General features: G+C 50.8%; 1 protein-coding gene across 1 annotated transcript; it reads left to right on the forward strand.

The window, feature by feature from the left end:
- On the forward strand, nucleotides 1–20,505 carry gtf2a1l (general transcription factor IIA, 1-like). The gene is made up of 9 exons (XM_066696551.1): nucleotides 1–115; nucleotides 13,417–13,518; nucleotides 13,918–14,041; nucleotides 14,297–14,349; nucleotides 14,672–14,765; nucleotides 14,955–15,490; nucleotides 15,587–15,829; nucleotides 19,276–19,365; nucleotides 19,830–20,505. Exons 1-9 carry the CDS (start codon nucleotides 59–61, stop codon nucleotides 19,935–19,937), a joined length of 1,407 nt encoding a protein of 468 aa, XP_066552648.1. The 5' UTR covers nucleotides 1–58; the 3' UTR covers nucleotides 19,938–20,505.
- Nucleotides 20,506–20,538: the final 33 nt, after the last annotated feature.

The following is a 20,538-nucleotide window of genomic DNA, read 5'->3' on the forward strand; positions in this document are numbered from 1 at the left end:
TAAAGCGCCGGGGTCACTGGGTGTCAGGGGTCAGGGGTCAGGGTCTCCGCGGCTGTAAATGTGGGACAGGAAGCGCGCCGCGGCTCTCGCCATGCTGTCCAACGCCAACCCGGTGGTAAGAGAAGGGCTTCCTGTGCTGGCAGCGGCTCTGCAGCAGTATTGCGTGTTTGTGTGCTGTTGTTATTATTATTATTATTATTATTATGCCATGCCAGTCACGCAGGGCACTTCCTATATATAGTGCCCCGCACTGAGGCGTGACGTCACCGGGATGAAGGCGCATTGCGCACGTCTTTAATGAGCGCATCCGGGTACAACCGGAACTGCACGACTGTAGCATGACTGTCATGACATAGATCACACACACGCGTGTCTTCACTGTGTGTACATGTCTGAGTGAGCTGTGGGTTGTGAGTGTGTACATGTGCGTGAGTGAACGGTGTGTTGTGTTGGGAGTGTGTACGTGTGTGTGTTGGGAGTGTGTACGTGTGTGTGAGTGAGTGGTGTGTTCTGTTGGGAGTGTGTACGTGTGTGTGAGTGAGTGGTGTGTTGTGTTGGGAGTGTGTACGTGTGTGTGTTGGGAGTGTGTACGTGTGTGTGAGTGAGTGGTGTGTTCTGTTGGGAGTGTGTACGTGTGTGTGTTGGGAGTGTGTACGTGTGTGTGAGTGAGTGGTGTGTTCTGTTGGGAGTGTGTACGTGTGTGTGTTGGGAGTGTGTACGTGTGTGTGAGTGAGTGGTGTGTTGTGTTGGGAGTGTGTACGTGTGTGTGAGTGAGTGGTGTGTTCTGTTGGGAGTGTGTATGTGTGTGTGTTGGGAGTGTGTACGTGTGTGTGTTGGGAGTGTGTACGTGTGTGTGAGTGAGTGGTGTGTTCTGTTGGGAGTGTGTACGTGTGTGTGTTGGGAGTGTGTACGTGTGTGTGAGTGAGTGGTGTGTTCTGTTGGGAGTGTGTACGTGTGTGTGAGTGAGTGGTGTGTTCTGTTGGGAGTGTGTACGTGTGTGTGTTGGGAGTGTGTACGTGTGTGTGAGTGAGTGGTGTGTTCTGTTGGGAGTGTGTACGTGTGTGTGAGTGAGTGGTGTGTTGTGTTGGGAGTGTGTACGTGTGTGTGAGTGAGTGGTGTGTTCTGTTGGGAGTGTGTATGTGTGTGTGTTGGGAGTGTGTACGTGTGTGTGTTGGGAGTGTGTACGTGTGTGTGAGTGAGTGGTGTGTTCTGTTGGGAGTGTGTACGTGTGTGTGTTGGGAGTGTGTACGTGTGTGTGAGTGAGTGGTGTGTTCTGTTGGGAGTGTGTACGTGTGTGTGAGTGAGTGGTGTGTTCTGTTGGGAGTGTGTACGTGTGTGTGTTGGGAGTGTGTACGTGTGTGTGAGTGAGTGGTGTGTTCTGTTGGGAGTGTGTACGTGTGTGTGAGTGAGTGGTGTGTTCTGTTGGGAGTGTACGTGTGTGTGTTGGGAGTGTGTACGTGTGTGTGAGTGAGTGGTGTGTTCTGTTGGGAGTGTGTACGTGTGTGTGAGTGAGTGGTGTGTTCTGTTGGGAGTGTGTACGTGTGTGTGAGTGAGTGGTGTGTTCTGTTGGGAGTGTGTACGTGTGTGTGTTGGGAGTGTGTACGTGTGTGTGAGTGAGTGGTGTGTTCTGTTGGGAGTGTGTACGTGTGTGTGTTGGGAGTGTGTACGTGTGTGTGAGTGAGTGGTGTGTTCTGTTGGGAGTGTGTACGTGTGTGTGAGTGAGTGAGTAAGTAAGTGAGTGAGTGAGTGGTGTGTTGTGTTGGGAGTGTGTACATGTGCGTGAGTGAACGGTGTGTTGTGTTGGGAGTGTGTACGTGTGTGTGTGAGTGAGTGGTGTGTTGTGTTGGGAGTGTGTACGTGTGTGTGTTGGGAGTGTGTACGTGTGTGTGAGTGAGTGGTGTGTTCTGTTGGGAGTGTGTACGTGTGTGTGTTGGGAGTGTGTACGTGTGTGTGAGTGAGTGGTGTGTTCTGTTGGGAGTGTGTACGTGTGTGTGAGTGAGTGAGTAAGTAAGTGAGTGAGTGAGTGGTGTGTTGTGTTGGGAGTGTGTACATGTGCGTGAGTGAACGGTGTGTTGTGTTGGGAGTGTGTACGTGTGTGTGTGAGTGAGTGGTGTGTTGTGTTGGGAGTGTGTACGTGTGTGTGTTGGGAGTGTGTACGTGTGTGTGAGTGAGTGGTGTGTTCTGTTGGGAGTGTGTACGTGTGTGTGTTGGGAGTGTGTACGTGTGTGTGAGTGAGTGGTGTGTTCTGTTGGGAGTGTGTACGTGTGTGTGTTGGGAGTGTGTACGTGTGTGTGAGTGAGTGGTGTGTTCTGTTGGGAGTGTGTACGTGTGTGTGTTGGGAGTGTGTACGTGTGTGTGAGTGAGTGAGTAAGTGAGTGAGTGTGTACGTGTGTTGTGTTGGGAGTGTGTACGTGTGTGTGTTGGGAGTGTGTACGTGTGTGTGAGTGAGTGGTGTGTTCTGTTGGGAGTGTGTACGTGTGTGTGAGTGAGTGGTGTGTTCTGTTGGGAGTGTGTACGTGTGTGTGTTGGGAGTGTGTACGTGTGTGTGAGTGAGTGGTGTGTTCTGTTGGGAGTGTGTACGTGTGTGTGAGTGGTGTGTTCTGTTGGGAGTGTGTACGTGTGTGTGTTGGGAGTGTGTACGTGTGTGTGAGTGAGTGGTGTGTTCTGTTGGGAGTGTGTACGTGTGTGTGTTGGGAGTGTGTATGTGTGTGTGAGTGAGTGGTGTGTTCTTTTGGGAGTGTGTACGTGTGTGTGTTGGGAGTGTGTACGTGTGTGTGAGTGAGTGAGTGAGTAAGTAAGTGAGTGAGTGAGTGGTGTGTTGTGTTGGGAGTGTGTACGTGTGTGTGTTGGGAGTGTGTACGTGTGTGTGAGTGAGTGGTGTGTTCTGTTGGGAGTGTGTACATGTGTGTGAGTGAGTGGTGTGTTCTGTTGGGAGTGTGTACGTGTGTGTGTTGGGAGTGTGTACGTGTGTGTGAGTGAGTGGTGTGTTCTGTTGGGAGTGTGTACGTGTGTGTGTTGGGAGTGTGTACGTGTGTGTGAGTGAGTGGTGTGTTCTGTTGGGAGTGTGTACGTGTGTGTGAGTGAGTGAGTAAGTAAGTGAGTGAGTGAGTGGTGTGTTGTGTTGGGAGTGTGTACATGTGCGTGAGTGAACGGTGTGTTGTGTTGGGAGTGTGTACGTGTGTGTGTGAGTGAGTGGTGTGTTGTGTTGGGAGTGTGTACGTGTGTGTGTTGGGAGTGTGTACGTGTGTGTGTTGGGAGTGTGTACGTGTGAGTGAGTGGTGTGTTCTGTTGGGAGTGTGTACGTGTGTGTGTTGGGAGTGTGTACGTGTGTGTGAGTGAGTGGTGTGTTCTGTTGGGAGTGTGTACGTGTGTGTGTTGGGAGTGTGTACGTGTGTGTGAGTGAGTGGTGTGTTCTGTTGGGAGTGTGTACGTGTGTGTGTTGGGAGTGTGTACGTGTGTGTGAGTGAGTGGTGTGTTCTGTTGGGAGTGTGTACGTGTGTGTGTTGGGAGTGTGTACGTGTGTGTGAGTGAGTGGTGTGTTCTGTTGGGAGTGTGTACGTGTGTGTGTTGGGAGTGTGTACGTGTGTGTGAGTGAGTGGTGTGTTCTGTTGGGAGTGTGTACGTGTGTGTGTTGGGAGTGTGTACGTGTGTGTGTTGGGAGTGTGTACGTGTGTGTGAGTGAGTGGTGTGTTCTGTTGGGAGTGTGTACGTGTGTGTGTTGGGAGTGTGTACGTGTGTGTGAGTGAGTGGTGTGTTCTGTTGGGAGTGTGTACGTGTGTGTGTTGGGAGTGTGTACGTGTGTGTGTTGGGAGTGTGTACGTGTGTGTGAGTGAGTGAGTGGTGTGTTGTGTTGGGAGTGTGTACGTGTGTGTGTGAGTGAGTGGTGTGTTGTGTTGGGAGTGTGTACGTGTGTGTGTGAGTGAGTGGTGTGTTGTGTTGGGAGTGTGTACATGTGTGTGAGTGAGTGGTGTGTTCTGTTGGGAGTGTGTACGTGTGTGTGTTGGGAGTGTGTACGTGTGTGTGAGTGAGTGAGTGGTGTGTTGTGTTGGGAGTGTGTACGTGTGTGTGTGAGTGAGTGGTGTGTTGTGTTGGGAGTGTGTACGTGTGTGTGTGAGTGAGTGGTGTGTTGTGTTGGGAGTGTGTACATGTGTGTGAGTGAGTGGTGTGTTCTGTTGGGAGTGTGTACGTGTGTGTGTTGGGAGTGTGTACGTGTGTGTGAGTGAGTGAGTGAGTAAGTGAGTGAGTGGTGTGTTGTGTTGTGTTGGGAGTGTGTACATGTGTGTGAGTGAGTGTTGTGTTCTGTTGGGAGTGTGTACGTGTGTGTGTTGGGAGTGTGTACGTGTGTGTGAGTGAGTGGTGTGTTCTGTTGGGAGTATGTACGTGTGTGTGTTGGGAGTGTGTACGTGTGTGTGAGTGAGTGGTGTGTTCTGTTGGGAGTGTGTACGTGTGTGTGTTGGGAGTGTGTACGTGTGTGTGAGTGAGTGGTGTGTTCTGTTGGGAGTGTGTACGTGTGTGTGTTGGGAGTGTGTACGTGTGTGTGAGTGAGTGAGTGGTGTGTTGTGTTGGGAGTGTGTACGTGTGTGTGAGTGAGTGGTGTGTTGTGTTATGAGTGTGTACGTGTGTGTGTGAGTGAGTGGTGTGTTGTGTTGGGAGTGTGTACGTGTGTGTGTTGGGAGTGTGTACGTGTGTGTGAGTGAGTGGTGTGTTCTGTTGGGAGTGTGTACGTGTGTGTGAGTGAGTGGTGTGTTCTGTTGGGAGTGTGTACGTGTGTGTGTTGGGAGTGTGTACGTGTGTGTGAGTGAGTGGTGTGTTGTGTTGGGAGTGTGTACGTGTGTGTGAGTGAGTGGTGTGTTCTGTTGGGAGTGTGTATGTGTGTGTGTTGGGAGTGTGTACGTGTGTGTGTTGGGAGTGTGTACGTGTGTGTGAGTGAGTGGTGTGTTCTGTTGGGAGTGTGTACGTGTGTGTGTTGGGAGTGTGTACGTGTGTGTGAGTGAGTGGTGTGTTCTGTTGGGAGTGTGTACGTGTGTGTGAGTGAGTGGTGTGTTCTGTTGGGAGTGTGTACGTGTGTGTGTTGGGAGTGTGTACGTGTGTGTGAGTGAGTGGTGTGTTCTGTTGGGAGTGTGTACGTGTGTGTGAGTGAGTGGTGTGTTCTGTTGGGAGTGTACGTGTGTGTGTTGGGAGTGTGTACGTGTGTGTGAGTGAGTGGTGTGTTCTGTTGGGAGTGTGTACGTGTGTGTGTTGGGAGTGTGTACGTGTGTGTGAGTGAGTGGTGTGTTCTGTTGGGAGTGTGTACGTGTGTGTGAGTGAGTGGTGTGTTCTGTTGGGAGTGTGTACGTGTGTGTGAGTGAGTGGTGTGTTCTGTTGGGAGTGTGTACGTGTGTGTGTTGGGAGTGTGTACGTGTGTGTGAGTGAGTGGTGTGTTCTGTTGGGAGTGTGTACGTGTGTGTGTTGGGAGTGTGTACGTGTGTGTGAGTGAGTGGTGTGTTCTGTTGGGAGTGTGTACGTGTGTGTGTTGGGAGTGTGTACGTGTGTGTGAGTGAGTGGTGTGTTCTGTTGGGAGTGTGTACGTGTGTGTGTTGGGAGTGTGTACGTGTGTGTGAGTGAGTGGTGTGTTCTGTTGGGAGTGTGTACGTGTGTGTGAGTGAGTGAGTAAGTAAGTGAGTGAGTGAGTGGTGTGTTGTGTTGGGAGTGTGTACATGTGCGTGAGTGAACGGTGTGTTGTGTTGGGAGTGTGTACGTGTGTGTGTGAGTGAGTGGTGTGTTGTGTTGGGAGTGTGTACGTGTGTGTGTTGGGAGTGTGTACGTGTGTGTGAGTGAGTGGTGTGTTCTGTTGGGAGTGTGTACGTGTGTGTGTTGGGAGTGTGTACGTGTGTGTGAGTGAGTGGTGTGTTCTGTTGGGAGTGTGTACGTGTGTGTGTTGGGAGTGTGTACGTGTGTGTGAGTGAGTGGTGTGTTCTGTTGGGAGTGTGTACGTGTGTGTGTTGGGAGTGTGTACGTGTGTGTGAGTGAGTGGTGTGTTCTGTTGGGAGTGTGTACGTGTGTGTGTTGGGAGTGTGTACGTGTGTGTGAGTGAGTGGTGTGTTCTGTTGGGAGTGTGTACGTGTGTGTGTTGGGAGTGTGTACGTGTGTGTGAGTGAGTGAGTAAGTGAGTGAGTGTGTACGTGTGTTGTGTTGGGAGTGTGTACGTGTGTGTGAGTGAGTGGTGTGTTCTGTTGGGAGTGTGTACGTGTGTGTGAGTGAGTGGTGTGTTCTGTTGGGAGTGTGTACGTGTGTGTGTTGGGAGTGTGTACGTGTGTGTGAGTGAGTGGTGTGTTCTGTTGGGAGTGTGTACGTGTGTGTGTTGGGAGTGTGTATGTGTGTGTGTTGGGAGTGTGTACGTGTGTGTGAGTGAGTGGTGTGTTCTGTTGGGAGTGTGTACGTGTGTGTGTTGGGAGTGTGTACGTGTGTGTGAGTGAGTGGTGTGTTCTGTTGGGAGTGTGTACGTGTGTGTGTTGGGAGTGTGTACGTGTGTGTGAGTGAGTGGTGTGTTCTGTTGGGAGTGTGTACGTGTGTGTGAGTGAGTGAGTAAGTAAGTGAGTGAGTGAGTGGTGTGTTGTGTTGGGAGTGTGTACATGTGCGTGAGTGAACGGTGTGTTGTGTTGGGAGTGTGTACGTGTGTGTGTGAGTGAGTGGTGTGTTGTGTTGGGAGTGTGTACGTGTGTGTGTTGGGAGTGTGTACGTGTGTGTGTTGGGAGTGTGTACGTGTGAGTGAGTGGTGTGTTCTGTTGGGAGTGTGTACGTGTGTGTGTTGGGAGTGTGTACGTGTGTGTGAGTGAGTGGTGTGTTCTGTTGGGAGTGTGTACGTGTGTGTGTTGGGAGTGTGTACGTGTGTGTGAGTGAGTGGTGTGTTCTGTTGGGAGTGTGTACGTGTGTGTGTTGGGAGTGTGTACGTGTGTGTGAGTGAGTGGTGTGTTCTGTTGGGAGTGTGTACGTGTGTGTGTTGGGAGTGTGTACGTGTGTGTGAGTGAGTGGTGTGTTCTGTTGGGAGTGTGTACGTGTGTGTGTTGGGAGTGTGTACGTGTGTGTGAGTGAGTGGTGTGTTCTGTTGGGAGTGTGTACGTGTGTGTGTTGGGAGTGTGTACGTGTGTGTGTTGGGAGTGTGTACGTGTGTGTGAGTGAGTGAGTGGTGTGTTGTGTTGGGAGTGTGTACGTGTGTGTGTGAGTGAGTGGTGTGTTGTGTTGGGAGTGTGTACATGTGTGTGAGTGAGTGGTGTGTTCTGTTGGGAGTGTGTACGTGTGTGTGTTGGGAGTGTGTACGTGTGTGTGAGTGAGTGAGTGGTGTGTTGTGTTGGGAGTGTGTACGTGTGTGTGTGAGTGAGTGGTGTGTTGTGTTGGGAGTGTGTACGTGTGTGTGTGAGTGAGTGGTGTGTTGTGTTGGGAGTGTGTACATGTGTGTGAGTGAGTGGTGTGTTCTGTTGGGAGTGTGTACGTGTGTGTGTTGGGAGTGTGTACGTGTGTGTGAGTGAGTGTTGTGTTCTGTTGGGAGTGTGTACGTGTGTGTGTTGGGAGTGTGTACGTGTGTGTGAGTGAGTGGTGTGTTCTGTTGGGAGTGTGTACGTGTGTGTGTTGGGAGTGTGTACGTGTGTGTGAGTGAGTGGTGTGTTCTGTTGGGAGTGTGTACGTGTGTGTGTTGGGAGTGTGTACGTGTGTGTGAGTGAGTGGTGTGTTCTGTTGGGAGTGTGTACGTGTGTGTGTTGGGAGTGTGTACGTGTGTGTGAGTGAGTGGTGTGTTCTGTTGGGAGTGTGTACGTGTGTGTGTTGGGAGTGTGTACGTGTGTGTGAGTGAGTGGTGTGTTCTGTTGGGAGTGTGTACGTGTGTGTGTTGGGAGTGTGTACGTGTGTGTGTTGGGAGTGTGTACGTGTGTGTGAGTGAGTGAGTGGTGTGTTGTGTTGGGAGTGTGTACGTGTGTGTGTGAGTGAGTGGTGTGTTGTGTTGGGAGTGTGTACGTGTGTGTGTGAGTGAGTGGTGTGTTCTGTTGGGAGTGTGTACGTGTGTGTGTTGGGAGTGTGTACGTGTGTGTGAGTGAGTGGTGTGTTCTGTTGGGAGTGTGTACGTGTGTGTGTTGGGAGTGTGTACGTGTGTGTGAGTGAGTGGTGTGTTCTGTTGGGAGTGTGTACGTGTGTGTGTTGGGAGTGTGTACGTGTGTGTGAGTGAGTGAGTGGTGTGTTGTGTTGGGAGTGTGTACGTGTGTGTGTGAGTGAGTGGTGTGTTGTGTTGGGAGTGTGTACGTGTGTGTGTGAGTGAGTGGTGTGTTGTGTTGGGAGTGTGTACGTGTGTGTGTGTGTGAGTGAGTGAGTGAGTGTTGTGTTGTGTTGGGAGTGTGTACGTGTGCGTGAGTGAACGGTGTTGTGTTGTGAGTGTGTACGTGTGTGTGTGAGTGAGTGGTGTGTTGTGTTGGGAGTGTGTACATGTGCGTGAGTGAACGGTGTGTTGTGTTGGGAGTGTGTACGTGTGTGTGAGTGAGTGAGTGAGTGAGTAAGTAAGTGAGTGAGTGGTGTGTTGTGTTGTGTTGGGAGTGTGTACATGTGTGTGAGTGAGTGGTGTGTTCTGTTGGGAGTGTGTACGTGTGTGTGTTGGGAGTGTGTACGTGTGTGTGAGTGAGTGGTGTGTTCTGTTGGGAGTGTGTACGTGTGTGTGTTGGGAGTGTGTACGTGTGTGTGTTGGGAGTGTGTACGTGTGTGTGAGTGAGTGGTGTGTTCTGTTGGGAGTGTGTACGTGTGTGTGAGTGAGTGGTGTGTTCTGTTGGGAGTGTGTACGTGTGTGTGTTGGGAGTGTGTACGTGTGTGTGAGTGAGTGGTGTGTTCTGTTGGGAGTGTGTACGTGTGTGTGTTGGGAGTGTGTACGTGTGTGTGAGTGAGTGGTGTGTTCTGTTGGGAGTGTGTACGTGTGTGTGAGTGAGTGAGTGGTGTGTTGTGTTGGGAGTGTGTACGTGTGTGTGTGAGTGAGTGGTGTGTTGTGTTGGGAGTGTGTACGTGTGTGTGTGTGAGAGTGAGTGAGTGTTGTGTTGTGTTGGGAGTGTGTACGTGTGCGTGAGTGAACGGTGTTGTGTTGTGAGTGTGTACGTGTGTGAGTGAGTGAACGGTGTGTTGTGTTGGGAGTGTGTACGTGTGTGTGAGTGAGTGAGTAAGTAAGTGAGTGAGTGAGTGGTGTGTTGTGTTGGGAGTGTGTACGTGTGTGTGTGAGTGAGTGGTGTGTTGTGTTGGGAGTGTGTACGTGTGTGTGTGAGTGAGTGGTGTGTTGTGTTGGGAGTGTGTACGTGTGTCTGTGTGTGAGTGAGTGAGTGTTGTGTTGTGTTGGGAGTGTGTACGTGTGCGTGAGTGAACGGTGTTGTGTTGTGAGTGAGTAAGTAAGTGAGTGAGTGGTGTGTTGTGTTGTGTTGGGAGTGTGTACATGTGTGTGAGTGAGTGGTGTGTTCTGTTGGGAGTGTGTACGTGTGTGTGAGTGAGTGGTGTGTTCTGTTGGGAGTGTGTACGTGTGTGTGTTGGGAGTGTGTACGTGTGTGTGAGTGAGTGGTGTGTTCTGTTGGGAGTGTGTACGTGTGTGTGTTGGGAGTGTGTACGTGTGTGTGAGTGAGTGGTGTGTTCTGTTGGGAGTGTGTACGTGTGTGTGAGTGAGTGGTGTGTTGTGTTGGGAGTGTGTACGTGTGTGTGTTGGGAGTGTGTACGTGTGTGTGAGTGAGTGGTGTGTTCTGTTGGGAGTGTGTACGTGTGTGTGTTGGGAGTGTGTACGTGTGTGTGAGTGAGTGGTGTGTTCTGTTGGGAGTGTGTACGTGTGTGTGTTGGGAGTGTGTACGTGTGTGTGAGTGAGTGGTGTGTTCTGTTGGGAGTGTGTACGTGTGTGTGAGTGAGTGGTGTGTTCTGTTGGGAGTGTGTATGTGTGTGTGTTGGGAGTGTGTACGTGTGTGTGAGTGAGTGAGTGAGTGGTGTGTTGTGTTGTTGGGAGTGTGTACGTGTGTGTGTGAGTGGTGTGTTCTGTTGGGAGTGTGTACGTGTGTGTGTTGGGAGTGTGTGCGAGTGAGTGGTGTGTTCTGTTGGGAGTGTGTACGTGTGTGTGAGTGAGTGGTGTGTTCTGCTGGGAGTGTGTACGTGTGTGTGTGTGAGTGGTGTGTTCTGTTGGGAGTGTGTACGTGTGTGTGTTGGGAGTGTGTGCGAGTGAGTGGTGTGTTCTGTTGGGAGTGTGTACGTGTGTGTGAGTGAGTGGTGTGTTCTGCTGGGAGTGTGTACGTGTGTGTGAGTGAGTGGTGTGTTCTGTTGGGAGTGTGTACGTGTGTGTGTTGGGAGTGTGTACGTGTGTGTGAGTGAGTGAGTGGTGTGTTGTGTTGGGAGTGTGTACGTGTGTGAGTGAGTGAGTGGTGTGTTGTGTTGGGAGTGTGTACGTGTGTGTGTGAGTGAGTGGTGTGTTGTGTTGGGAGTGTGTACGTGTGTGTGTGAGTGAGTGGTGTGTTGTGTTGGGAGTGTGTACGTGTGTGTGTGTGTGAGTGAGTGAGTGTTGTGTTGTGTTGGGAGTGTGTACGTGTGCGTGAGTGAACGGTGTTGTGTTGTGAGTGAGTAAGTAAGTGAGTGAGTGGTGTGTTGTGTTGTGTTGGGAGTGTGTACGTGTGCGTGAGTGAACGGTGTTGTGTTGTGAGTGTGTACGTGTGTGAGTGAGTGAACGGTGTGTTGTGTTGGGAGTGTGTACGTGTGTGTGAGTGAGTGAGTGAGTGGTGTGTTGTGTTGGGAGTGTGTACGTGTGTGTGTGAGTGAACGGTGTGTTGTGTTGGGAGTGTGTACATGTGCGTGAGTGAGTGGTGTGTTCTGTTGGGAGTGTGTACGTGTGTGTGTTGGGAGTGTGTACGTGTGTGTGAGTGAGTGGTGTGTTCTGTTGGGAGTGTGTACGTGTGTGTGTTGGGAGTGTGTACGTGTGTGTGAGTGAGTGGTGTGTTCTGTTGTGAGTGTGTACGTGTGTGTGTTGGGAGTGTGTACGTGTGTGTGAGTGAGTGGTGTGTTCTGTTGGGAGTGTGTATGTGTGTGTGAGTGAGTGAGTGGTGTGTTGTGTTGGGAGTGTGTATGTGTGTGTGAGTGAGTGAGTGGTGTGTTGTGTTGGGAGTGTACGTGTGTGTGTGAGTGAACGGTGTGTTGTGTTTGGAGTGTGTACATGTGTGTGAGTGAGTGAGTGAGTGGTGTGTTGTGTTGGGAGTGTGTACATGTGTGTGAGTGAGTGAGTGAGTGGTGTGTTGTGTTGGGAGTGTGTACATGAGTGAGTGAGTGGTGTGTTGTGTTGTTGGGAGTGTGTACGTGTGTGTGAGTGAGTGGTGTGTTCTGCTGGGAGTGTGTACGTGTGTGTGAGTGAGTGGTGTGTTCTGTTGGGAGTGTGTACGTGTGTGTGTTGGGAGTGTGTACGTGTGTGTGAGTGAGTGGTGTGTTGTGTTGGGAGTCTGTACGTGTGTGAGTGAGTGAGTGGTGTGTTGTGTTGGGAGTGTACGTGTGTGTGTGAGTGAACGGTGTGTTGTGTTGGGAGTGTGTACATGTGTGTGAGTGAGTGGTGTGTTGTGTTGGGAGTGTGTACGTGTGTGTGTGAGTGAGTGGTGTGTTGTTTTGGGAGTGTGTACATGTGTGTGAGTGAATGGTGTGTTGTGTTGGGAGTGTGTACATGTGTGTGAGTGAGTGGTGTGTTGTGTTGGGAGTGTGTACGTGTGTGTGTGAGTGAGTAGTGTGTGGTGTGTTGTGTTGGGAGTGTGTACATGTGTGTGAGTGAGTGGTGTGTGGTGTGTTGTGTTGGGAGTGTGTACGTGTGTGTGTTGGGAGTGTGTGTGTGAGTGAGTGGTGTGTGGTGTGGTGTGTGTTGGGAGTGTGTACGTGTGAGTGGTGTGTGGTGTGTTGTTTTGTGTTGGGAGTGTGTACGTGTGAGTGGTGTGTGGTGTGGTGTGTTGTGTTGGGAGTGTGTACGTGTGTGTGTGTGTGAGTGGTGTGTGGTGTTGTGTGTTGGGAGTGTGTACGTGTGTGTGTGTGTGAGTGGTGTCTGGTGTGTTGTGTTGTGTTGGGAGTGTGTACGTTTGAGTGGTGTGTGGTGTGGTGTGTTGTGTTGGGAGTGTGTACGTGTGTGTGTGTGTGAGTGGTGTGTGGTGTTGTGTGTTGGGAGTGTGTACGTGTGTGTGTGTGTGAGTGGTGTGTGGTGTGGTGTGTGTTGGGAGTGTGTACGTGTGAGTGGTGTTTGGTGTGGTGTGGTGTGTGTTGGGAGTGTGTACGTGTGAGTGGTGTGTGGTGTGGTGTGTTGTGTTGTGTTGGGAGTGTGTACGTGTGAGTGGTGTGTGGTGTGGTGTGGTGTGTGTTGGGAGTGTGTACGTGTGAGTGGTGTGTGGTGTGTTGTGTTGTGTTGTGTTGGGAGTGTGTACGTGTGTGTGAGTGAGTGGTGTGTTGTGTTGGGAGTCTGTACGTGTGTGAGTGAGTGAGTGGTGTGTTGTGTTGGGAGTCTGTACGTGTGTGAGTGAGTGAGTGGTGTGTTGTGTTGGGAGTCTGTACGTGTGTGAGTGAGTGAGTGGTGTGTTGTGTTGGGAGTGTACGTGTGTGTGTGAGTGAACGGTGTGTTGTGTTGGGAGTGTGTACGTGTGTGTGTGAGTGGTGTGTTGTGTTGGGAGTGTGTACGTGTGTGTGTGAGTGAGTGGTGTGTTGTTTTGGGAGTGTGTACATGTGTGTGAGTGAATGGTGTGTTGTGTTGTGAGTGTGTACATGTGTGTGAGTGAGTGGTGTGTGGTATGTTGTGTTGGGAGTGTGTACATGTGTGTGAGTGAGTGGTGTGTTGTGTTGGGAGTGTGTACGTGTGTGTGTGAGTGAGTAGTGTGTGGTGTGTTGTGTTGGGAGTGTGTACATGTGTGTGAGTGAGTAGTGTGTGGTGTGTTGTGTTGGGAGTGTGTACATGTGTGTGAGTGAGTGGTGTGTGGTGTGGTGTGTGTTGGGAGTGTGTACGTGTGAGTGGTGTGTGGTGTGTTTTGTGTTGGGAGTGTGTACGTGTGAGTGGTGTGTGGTGTGGTGTGTTGTGTTGGGAGTGTACGTGTGAGTGGTGTCTGGTGTGTTGTGTTGTGTTGGGAGTGTGTACGTGTGAGTGGTGTGTGGTGTGGTGTGTTGTGTTGGGAGTGTGTACGTGTGTGTGTGAGGGTTTGTGTTGTGTTGTGTTGTGTTGGGAGTGTGTACGTGTGAGTGGTGTGTGGTGTGGTGTGTGTTGGGAGTGTGTACGTGTGTGTGTGTGTGAGTGGTGTGTGGTGTGAGTGGTGTGTGGTGTGGTGTGGTGTGTGTTGGGAGTGTGTACGTGTGAGTGGTGTGTGGTGTGTTGTGTTGTGTTGTGTTGGGAGTGTGTACGTGCACACGTGTGTGAAGCGCCTCTCGCTGCTCTCGCCCGCTCAGCCCAAGCTGTACCGCTCCATCATCGAGGATGTGATCGAGGGGGTGAGGGAGCTGTTTGTGGATGAAGGTGTGGAGGAGCAGGTGCTGCAGGAGCTGAAGCAGGTGAGCGGCGGACCTGCGGTGTCTTCACAGCACGGCCGCACCGTCCCCGTCCCCGTGATCGTTGCAGTTGTTTCAGAATGGATGCCATCTGTTCAGAGTTGAATCCTATAAAAAAGACAGGAGAATGATGCGTGTCAGTCAGTCCTGCTTTAATCCTGCAACACTATCAGCCACAATCAATGTCAGGATGACACTTGAGGCCCTCTGTACACTGGACTGATACACGCGTGTCTCGGGCTTCTGTGGCCGGCAGGGTGCTCCAGCGCGCTGTGTGTACAGGGAGTATATTCTCTCTCCTGCTTGTATGGTGGCAGTAATAGTAAATAATCACTATAATTGACAATATGCTGTTAACACGCTGCCACGGATGCCGAGCCCAACGCCCTGTGTTTCTCGTAGATGTGGGAGTCCAAGGTCATGCAGTCCAAAGCCGTGGAGGGTTTTGCCAAAGACGCCGTAAACCCGTCCAACTTTGTGTTGCAGCTCCCGGCCAGCTACGCCCAGAACCTGCAGAAACCCACCGGTGCGGCTCTGTTGCTCAGGTTGTTGTCTGTCTCGTGTCCCTGCTGGAGAACACGCCCCGAGACGTGCTCTGTTGGCACAACTCGCCACTATTGCTAAAACACAATTCTCACAATTAGTGTGAGAGCTGGAGTGATGTCGCTAAACCCTCAGCTGGCGGGATTGTGTGCGTGTCTGTTGTGGTGCTGACACAAACGAGCCAATTGGCAAAGATGACAGTACAACACAATTGACCGAAATGTCGCTCCTCTTTCAGCCTCGATGGTCATTCCGGCCGGACAGAGCGTTCAGAGTTTCACCACCGACATGGTAAGTGACGCGCCCTCACGCCTCTGCCGGGCCGATGTCATTAACGGGCGTCCCTCGCTGTGGAAGTGCGTCGGTGTTCGATGAATGTACGCTGTCCTTGAAAACGGGACACGCGGCTGCTCACTGCTCCATCCCTGAAGTGTCGGCTGAGCGGCGCACTCTGCAGGATGCTCTTCAGCACAGAAATTATTTTATTTTATAGTAAACCTATATTCGGACCCGGTTATGAAAATGAAAGTGTTCGGTTTTAGGTTTGTTGTTTTGTTGGGTCTTCAGTTAGTTACTACTAATTCTGAGTTCTTTGTGTGCGTTTATTCATCAGAACAGCTCCGGATCGGCGGCCACTCTGTCCCTCCCCCCCGGCATGTCCTACCCCGTGCAGATCCCGGCCGGAGTCACGCTGCAGACGTCCTCGGGTGAGAGAGGCCGGGTGTGTCGGCTCTGTGCTCCTCGGAGAACTCGCTCTTTTCTGGTAGTGTAAGAACGTCTCTTGGGTCCAGAGCTTTGATTCCCAGGTTGATTCACCCCCACGATGGCACGAGACACCTGCGTCTGCCTGTCTGCCGAAGAGTCCCGTCTCACCCGTGGTTCTCTCCGGTCCGCAGGGCACCTGTACAAGGTCAACGTCCCGGTCATGGTGACTCGGGCTCCGGGCGGGGCCAGCATCCTGCAGCAGCCCGTTCAGCGCCTGATCGAGCAGCGGGAGGCAGCAGTGCTGGGGGCCGGACCCAGGGGGCCCCAGGTGTCCGGTGTGTCCGTGCCGCGCGGCGTGCTGCAGCCCCTGACCCCGCAGAGGAAGGACCTGTTCCAGCCAGGGACCGCCGTCGGCCAACTCCTCCAGCAGCAGCAGCTGGTCCTGGTGCCCCCCCGAGCGCCTCCCGTCCCCCAGCCTGTTGGCCAGCCCTCGCTCCAGCACACCACCCTGCTTGGTGACGGTCAGGTTGGGGCGGTGGCGCCTGAGTTCGGCCAGCCCGAGCCAAACCAAGCCCCGGCGGCGCAGAGCCAGACCTTCCCCGCCCAGCCGCCTCCCGGGCCCCCGGTAACCCCGACCCAGACCCTCGGCTCCGATCTGGTGCTCGGCGGCCTCACCCCCGATTTGGTGGCTGAGTTGGCATCAATATCCCCGGAGACGCCGGGACCGGTAAGAGAGCGCCAATCCGGCCAGAGCCCGTCAGGTGAATCTCAGATCAGTAACCGTATTTTCTATCATTCCCTTCCCGGCCACCTCCGTCCGAAGCTCGGGCCGGACCAGACGCCGGATTTGGACTTCGGTGACCTGGCTGACATCGTCCAGGTGGACGGCGCGTGCGACAGCTCCTCGGACGAGGACGGTGCCCTGAGGGAGGTGGCGGAGGCCGACTTCCTGGGCATCATCGACCCGGAGGACCTCAGGGTGCTGGAGGAGGGCGGCGGCAGCAGTGACTCCGACGGGTCCAGCAGCGCAAGCGACACGGAGCCTCTCCTGGAAGAGGTGGAGGACGTGAGTACCGGAAAAAAATTGGCCGTGGAAGCCGAAAGGTGCCAGGACCCAGAACCCAGTGCGTTCTGGGGTCCTGGCACCTTTTGGCTTCCGCAGTCAATTTTTTTGGTTCACAGTAGTCTTAGCGCTTTTAGAGCTGGTGCTTAATTCCGTGCTTTTCCACCGCATAAATTGTTCCCAGCCGGCACGGAACCGCTTTCTCGGGCATCAAAACCCTGCTGCTCTGGAACCAAGGAAACCGTGACATAAGGGGCTGGGAGGCGGGTTAAAGCTGTCTCCACAAAAAGTTATTTGCTAGATTTAAGGTTTAAGATGCCAGAAGAAACACGAGCAGTGAGGAGAGTTTTGATTAAAAATGAGTGAAATCAGCAGCGAACAGCGGTCTGTCAGAGACGCTACAGTAACTATATGTCTCACCAGGTCAATGACTAGTTAGTTGTCAAATGGCAGCAATGAGAGACTGAGCGCAGCTTCCGTGACAGGAAAGACGTGTTACAGCGATTATTATGATGATGTGAGATTATATATAGATTATAGTTATAGATTGGACAGAAATTGAATATTGTTTGTTAATGAACTGGTCATTAACTGGTCCTTACGGGCAGTTTCTTCCGTCACTGGCAGAAATGCGGTGTTACTCCGAATTCAGTGCCCCTACGAATCATGCGCAAACCAACCAGGGACACATGATTCATACATTCATTTTCTTAGCACAGCTCGAATTACACAAAGCGTACATATTTTACAGTAGAGAAGATCAGATGCACAATAACTTCTGTGGTAATGAGTGCAACTTTAGCTACGTATGTATATATAGATTGATAACACTATGTACATGGAATACTTATGTCGTAAAAGTGTAATTAATATAAACGCATGAAGAAACAATTTACATTGTTGCTGCTGTATTTCGGCAATTTGCACAAAGTCACTGCCGTGCAGAAGCACTGAACTCGCAGCGAGCGAGTGATCACCCACCAGCAGTGCTGACAATGGATGATTATTATTATTGTGTATTTGTTAGCAGACGCTCTTATCCAGGGCGACTTTCAGCACATAAGCGCATTGCTGCATATCTGGCAACAGGGACAATGCAACAGTGATTTGGACCATCATCCCAGACTTCATCAATAATCACAATTTCCCATCAAACCATTAACATCACCTGATATCATCCGACAGTTTATTGATCTGCCCACGACTGCGCCGCAAACACCCCCAAAACAGCCGCATCCATAATCGATAGGATAGCCTATTGTTTTTTAAACAAGAATAAAAGTAAAAATACACCACAAAATGAATGAAAATGTATCCACTCACACAAAGTATATTCATAATGAACTGTGTGCGCGGTGACGAATGCATGTTAACTCTCTTGTATTTTATTCAATATAGTAAAAGTGTCTGAAATAGAGAGTCGGTGTAAATCCCTTAATGCATAAACCTCAGTGTTTCCACCTGTGGACAATTTCCTATGAACAACGGAAGGACAAATAGTGTTCAAATTAATGTCTTATATAGGCTGTATTTTATGATTGTGATCATGACTGTGAAATTAATGTAGCATTTGAATTCCATGTAGCATCTTAACATCCTTGTAATGAAGGAATGAGGGGAAAACACGTATTATTGTTTATAAGTTGACACAAATAAAAGTCTGAGTTATCTTTGCATATTCGTATAGTTGTATTTTCGTTTCTGCTTGTCTACATGTGATCTCGCGTTGTTTTGTTTTTTACAGTGTATCTGTGCTGTGTAGACGCTGAATGAGTTTGATTGTGATGTTAAATAGGGTTTAAAGACGCAGTCGCCTCGGTGCTGATTATTTCTGCTGTGTGTTTCTCTTCTCCATGCTTGGGAACACCCACATCCAGTGATGTCAGCGTTCGGTTCCCAGACTGGTGGAAATGCAGGCTGGTTCACAAAAAGTTCAGCTGGTTCCCAGGCTGAGCACCCGCTCCGGCTCCAGCACCGGCTCCAGCACCGGCTCCAGCACCGGCTCCAGCACCGGCTCCAGCACCAGCGCGATCCCAAGTTCCCAAGCACCCTCACACTCTGGCATCTAGTTGTGGTTCTGGTTGCGGTCACCGGGTGGCGCTGTTGGACTGCGTAAAAAAAACACCACCACAGCATTTCAAGTTTGGACAGAAGAAGCAGCTGCAGTTGATTCCTCCAGTTGAGACCCGAATGATTCTGAATTATATCTCTAATGTGTAACTGGACCCAGTCGGTGCATTTACACTCCTGCCATTTCCGGTCCGGATCAAGTGCAACGGTACATTTGATCCAGATTCGGAAATGGCAGCAGTGCGTCCCTCGCCCCCAATCTCTCCCTCTCTCCATCCCCCGCCACCTGCTAATTGGTGGAGAATCGACACATTAGTCCCTGAAACGCATTGTTCGGCTGCGGAGAGGAAGAGAATTGGATGTTCTGGAACGCAGTGACATTTTCCCTCGCCCTGGCGGAGAGTAATTGACTCTATTTGAAGCTGCAATCAGGCTGAGATTGACATCGGCTCCTCGGCGCTGCTGACAGACGTGTGCGTGTGTGGGGGGCGGGGGGGGACCCTGATGGCAGGAATTAATGAAAACGTTATCTTGGTTTGCCGAAATGCGTTTTGTCTGGTGGGTCTGTGAAGCTGCTTTGTGAGGAGAGGTAATGTGTGATTTTACCAGACTAGAGCTCGTCCTCGTGGGGGGGTGAAAATCGGCACTATTGTTGGTGGGTAATGTAATGTGCCGATGTCTAAATCAATCATGGGCATGTTATGGCTCGATCTGTTCATTACTGTGACCTTGAACTCTCGCTCGTATTTTTCTTGGCTTCTTGCGCTGGGACCTTGTGCGAAGCCGCCGCGCTCTTGACCCCACATTCCCACTTTCATCTGGGAATTCGGTAACAAAGTAGAGGCCCCGGCCCGGCCAGCTGCGGGCCGAGGCCAGAGCTGGGATCGCTGCGGTGGAGAGGCTGGGGGGGTACCGGTTCAGATTGCTGAAGGAAAACAAGCGCAGGGACGCAGGTTGATGTGAGTCTCTGTACGAGCCTCTCTGTGGGTCAGAGATTAGTCTGTTTATAGCGACTTAACCTCCTCTCGCTGTGGTTTATAATAATAATCAGTGTGAGTTATAATTAGAAGTACGAGTTTTAGCAATAGTGGTTATAGTGGTTAGCATTATCAGGCGCAAACAACATGTTTCAGCTGCCTGTTTGAACGATAGGAGCCCGTGACTATCGCCAGAGGTTTGGGTATTTACAGATCTTTGTATCGCCGTTGAGATTTGACTCCTGCAGCCTGTGTAAACACTGCTGCTCTCGCTGGACCCTGCAGGACAGCGTCGTGATGTTGAGTCGCTCTCTCTCGGAGTCGGGTGCCCTTGCATCAGAGAAATGTATTAATTCATTATTCATTGTTCATTGTATCAGCCCTCTCTCTCTCTGGTCGCAGGATCCTTTAAACTCGGGGGACGATGTGAGTGAGCAGGACGTGCCCGACCTCTTCGACACGGACAATGTGATCGTATGTCAGTATGATAAGGTATGTAAGTGTTTGTTGCCCTCTTAGGCTGCGGCCTGTTTTACCCGAGAACATCGTCTCTCTGGTGATCTGGGAACTGAGGGATGCTGTTAAAAACGAGAGAAGAGAGAGAGAAGCTCAAACCTCAGAAATTAAGACAGTGTCCAATCGAGAGGAGCCCATTGGCCCCATCGTGCTCGTTTGGTGTCCATTAATAACTAAGTGATCAAGGATCCTATCCAGTCTGTTTTTGAATGTTCCCAAATTGTCTCTTCAGCCACATCGCTGGGGAGTTTGTTCAGATTGTGACGCCTCTCTGTGTGAAGAAGTGTCTCCTGTTTTCTGTCTCGAATGCCTTGAAGCCCAATTTCCATTTGTGTCCCGGGTGCGTGTGTCCCTGCTGATCTGGAAAAGCTCCTCTGGTTTGATGTGGTCGAAGATTTTTCACCACCGTAACGATGTTGCCGTTTTAAATCCGATTTCAGATCCACCGCAGCAAGAACCGGTGGAAGTTCTACCTGAAGGACGGGGTGATGAGCTTCGGGGGGAAGGACTACGCTTTCTCCAAGGCCATCGGGGAGGCCGAGTGGTAGGGGACGGGCGGGTTGGCTGGACGGGATCCGCCGAGCCGCCGAGGATCAGAAGACGTTGGTTTATGTAGAAAAAAAAATCTAAGTTGCGGAGGGGGTTTTTCTTTTATTTTTAATGATCTGCGAATTGAGCTGTTGCACTGGAATCATTCCTAATAGGCAATTTTTTTTATATATAATGTGTGTGTGTGTATATATATATATATATATATATATATATATATATATATGAGCGCCATTAAATTAGTTTGCTTCGTTTGCAGAGCTTTGTCCGAGCTTCGCAATCACAACGGATCTCCACAGCGTCGCTAATAACAGTCATGTACTTTAATAATGTATGTTTGATCTATGAACGCCGCTCTGTCGGTACGATTACTCAGCGACTCGGAAAGCTGACTCAACCCGACTTCATTTTGTTGTTTTTTGTTGTTGTACAGTCCGACAATCTTGTTCTCGCAGGATTTATTTAATGAATTTCAGTTATTTTTATGTTTTTTATCTGGGTTTGGACTTGGCTTTTGTGTTTGTTTAACTAAGGGGAGAAAATAAATGTTACAAAGTGAAATGTAAATATTGTGTATCATTCTACATAAATCTGTGAATA

Source organism: Amia ocellicauda, chromosome 23 (genome assembly GCF_036373705.1).
Source record: "Amia ocellicauda isolate fAmiCal2 chromosome 23, fAmiCal2.hap1, whole genome shotgun sequence".
Classification (NCBI taxonomy): Eukaryota; Metazoa; Chordata; class Actinopteri; order Amiiformes; family Amiidae; genus Amia; species Amia ocellicauda.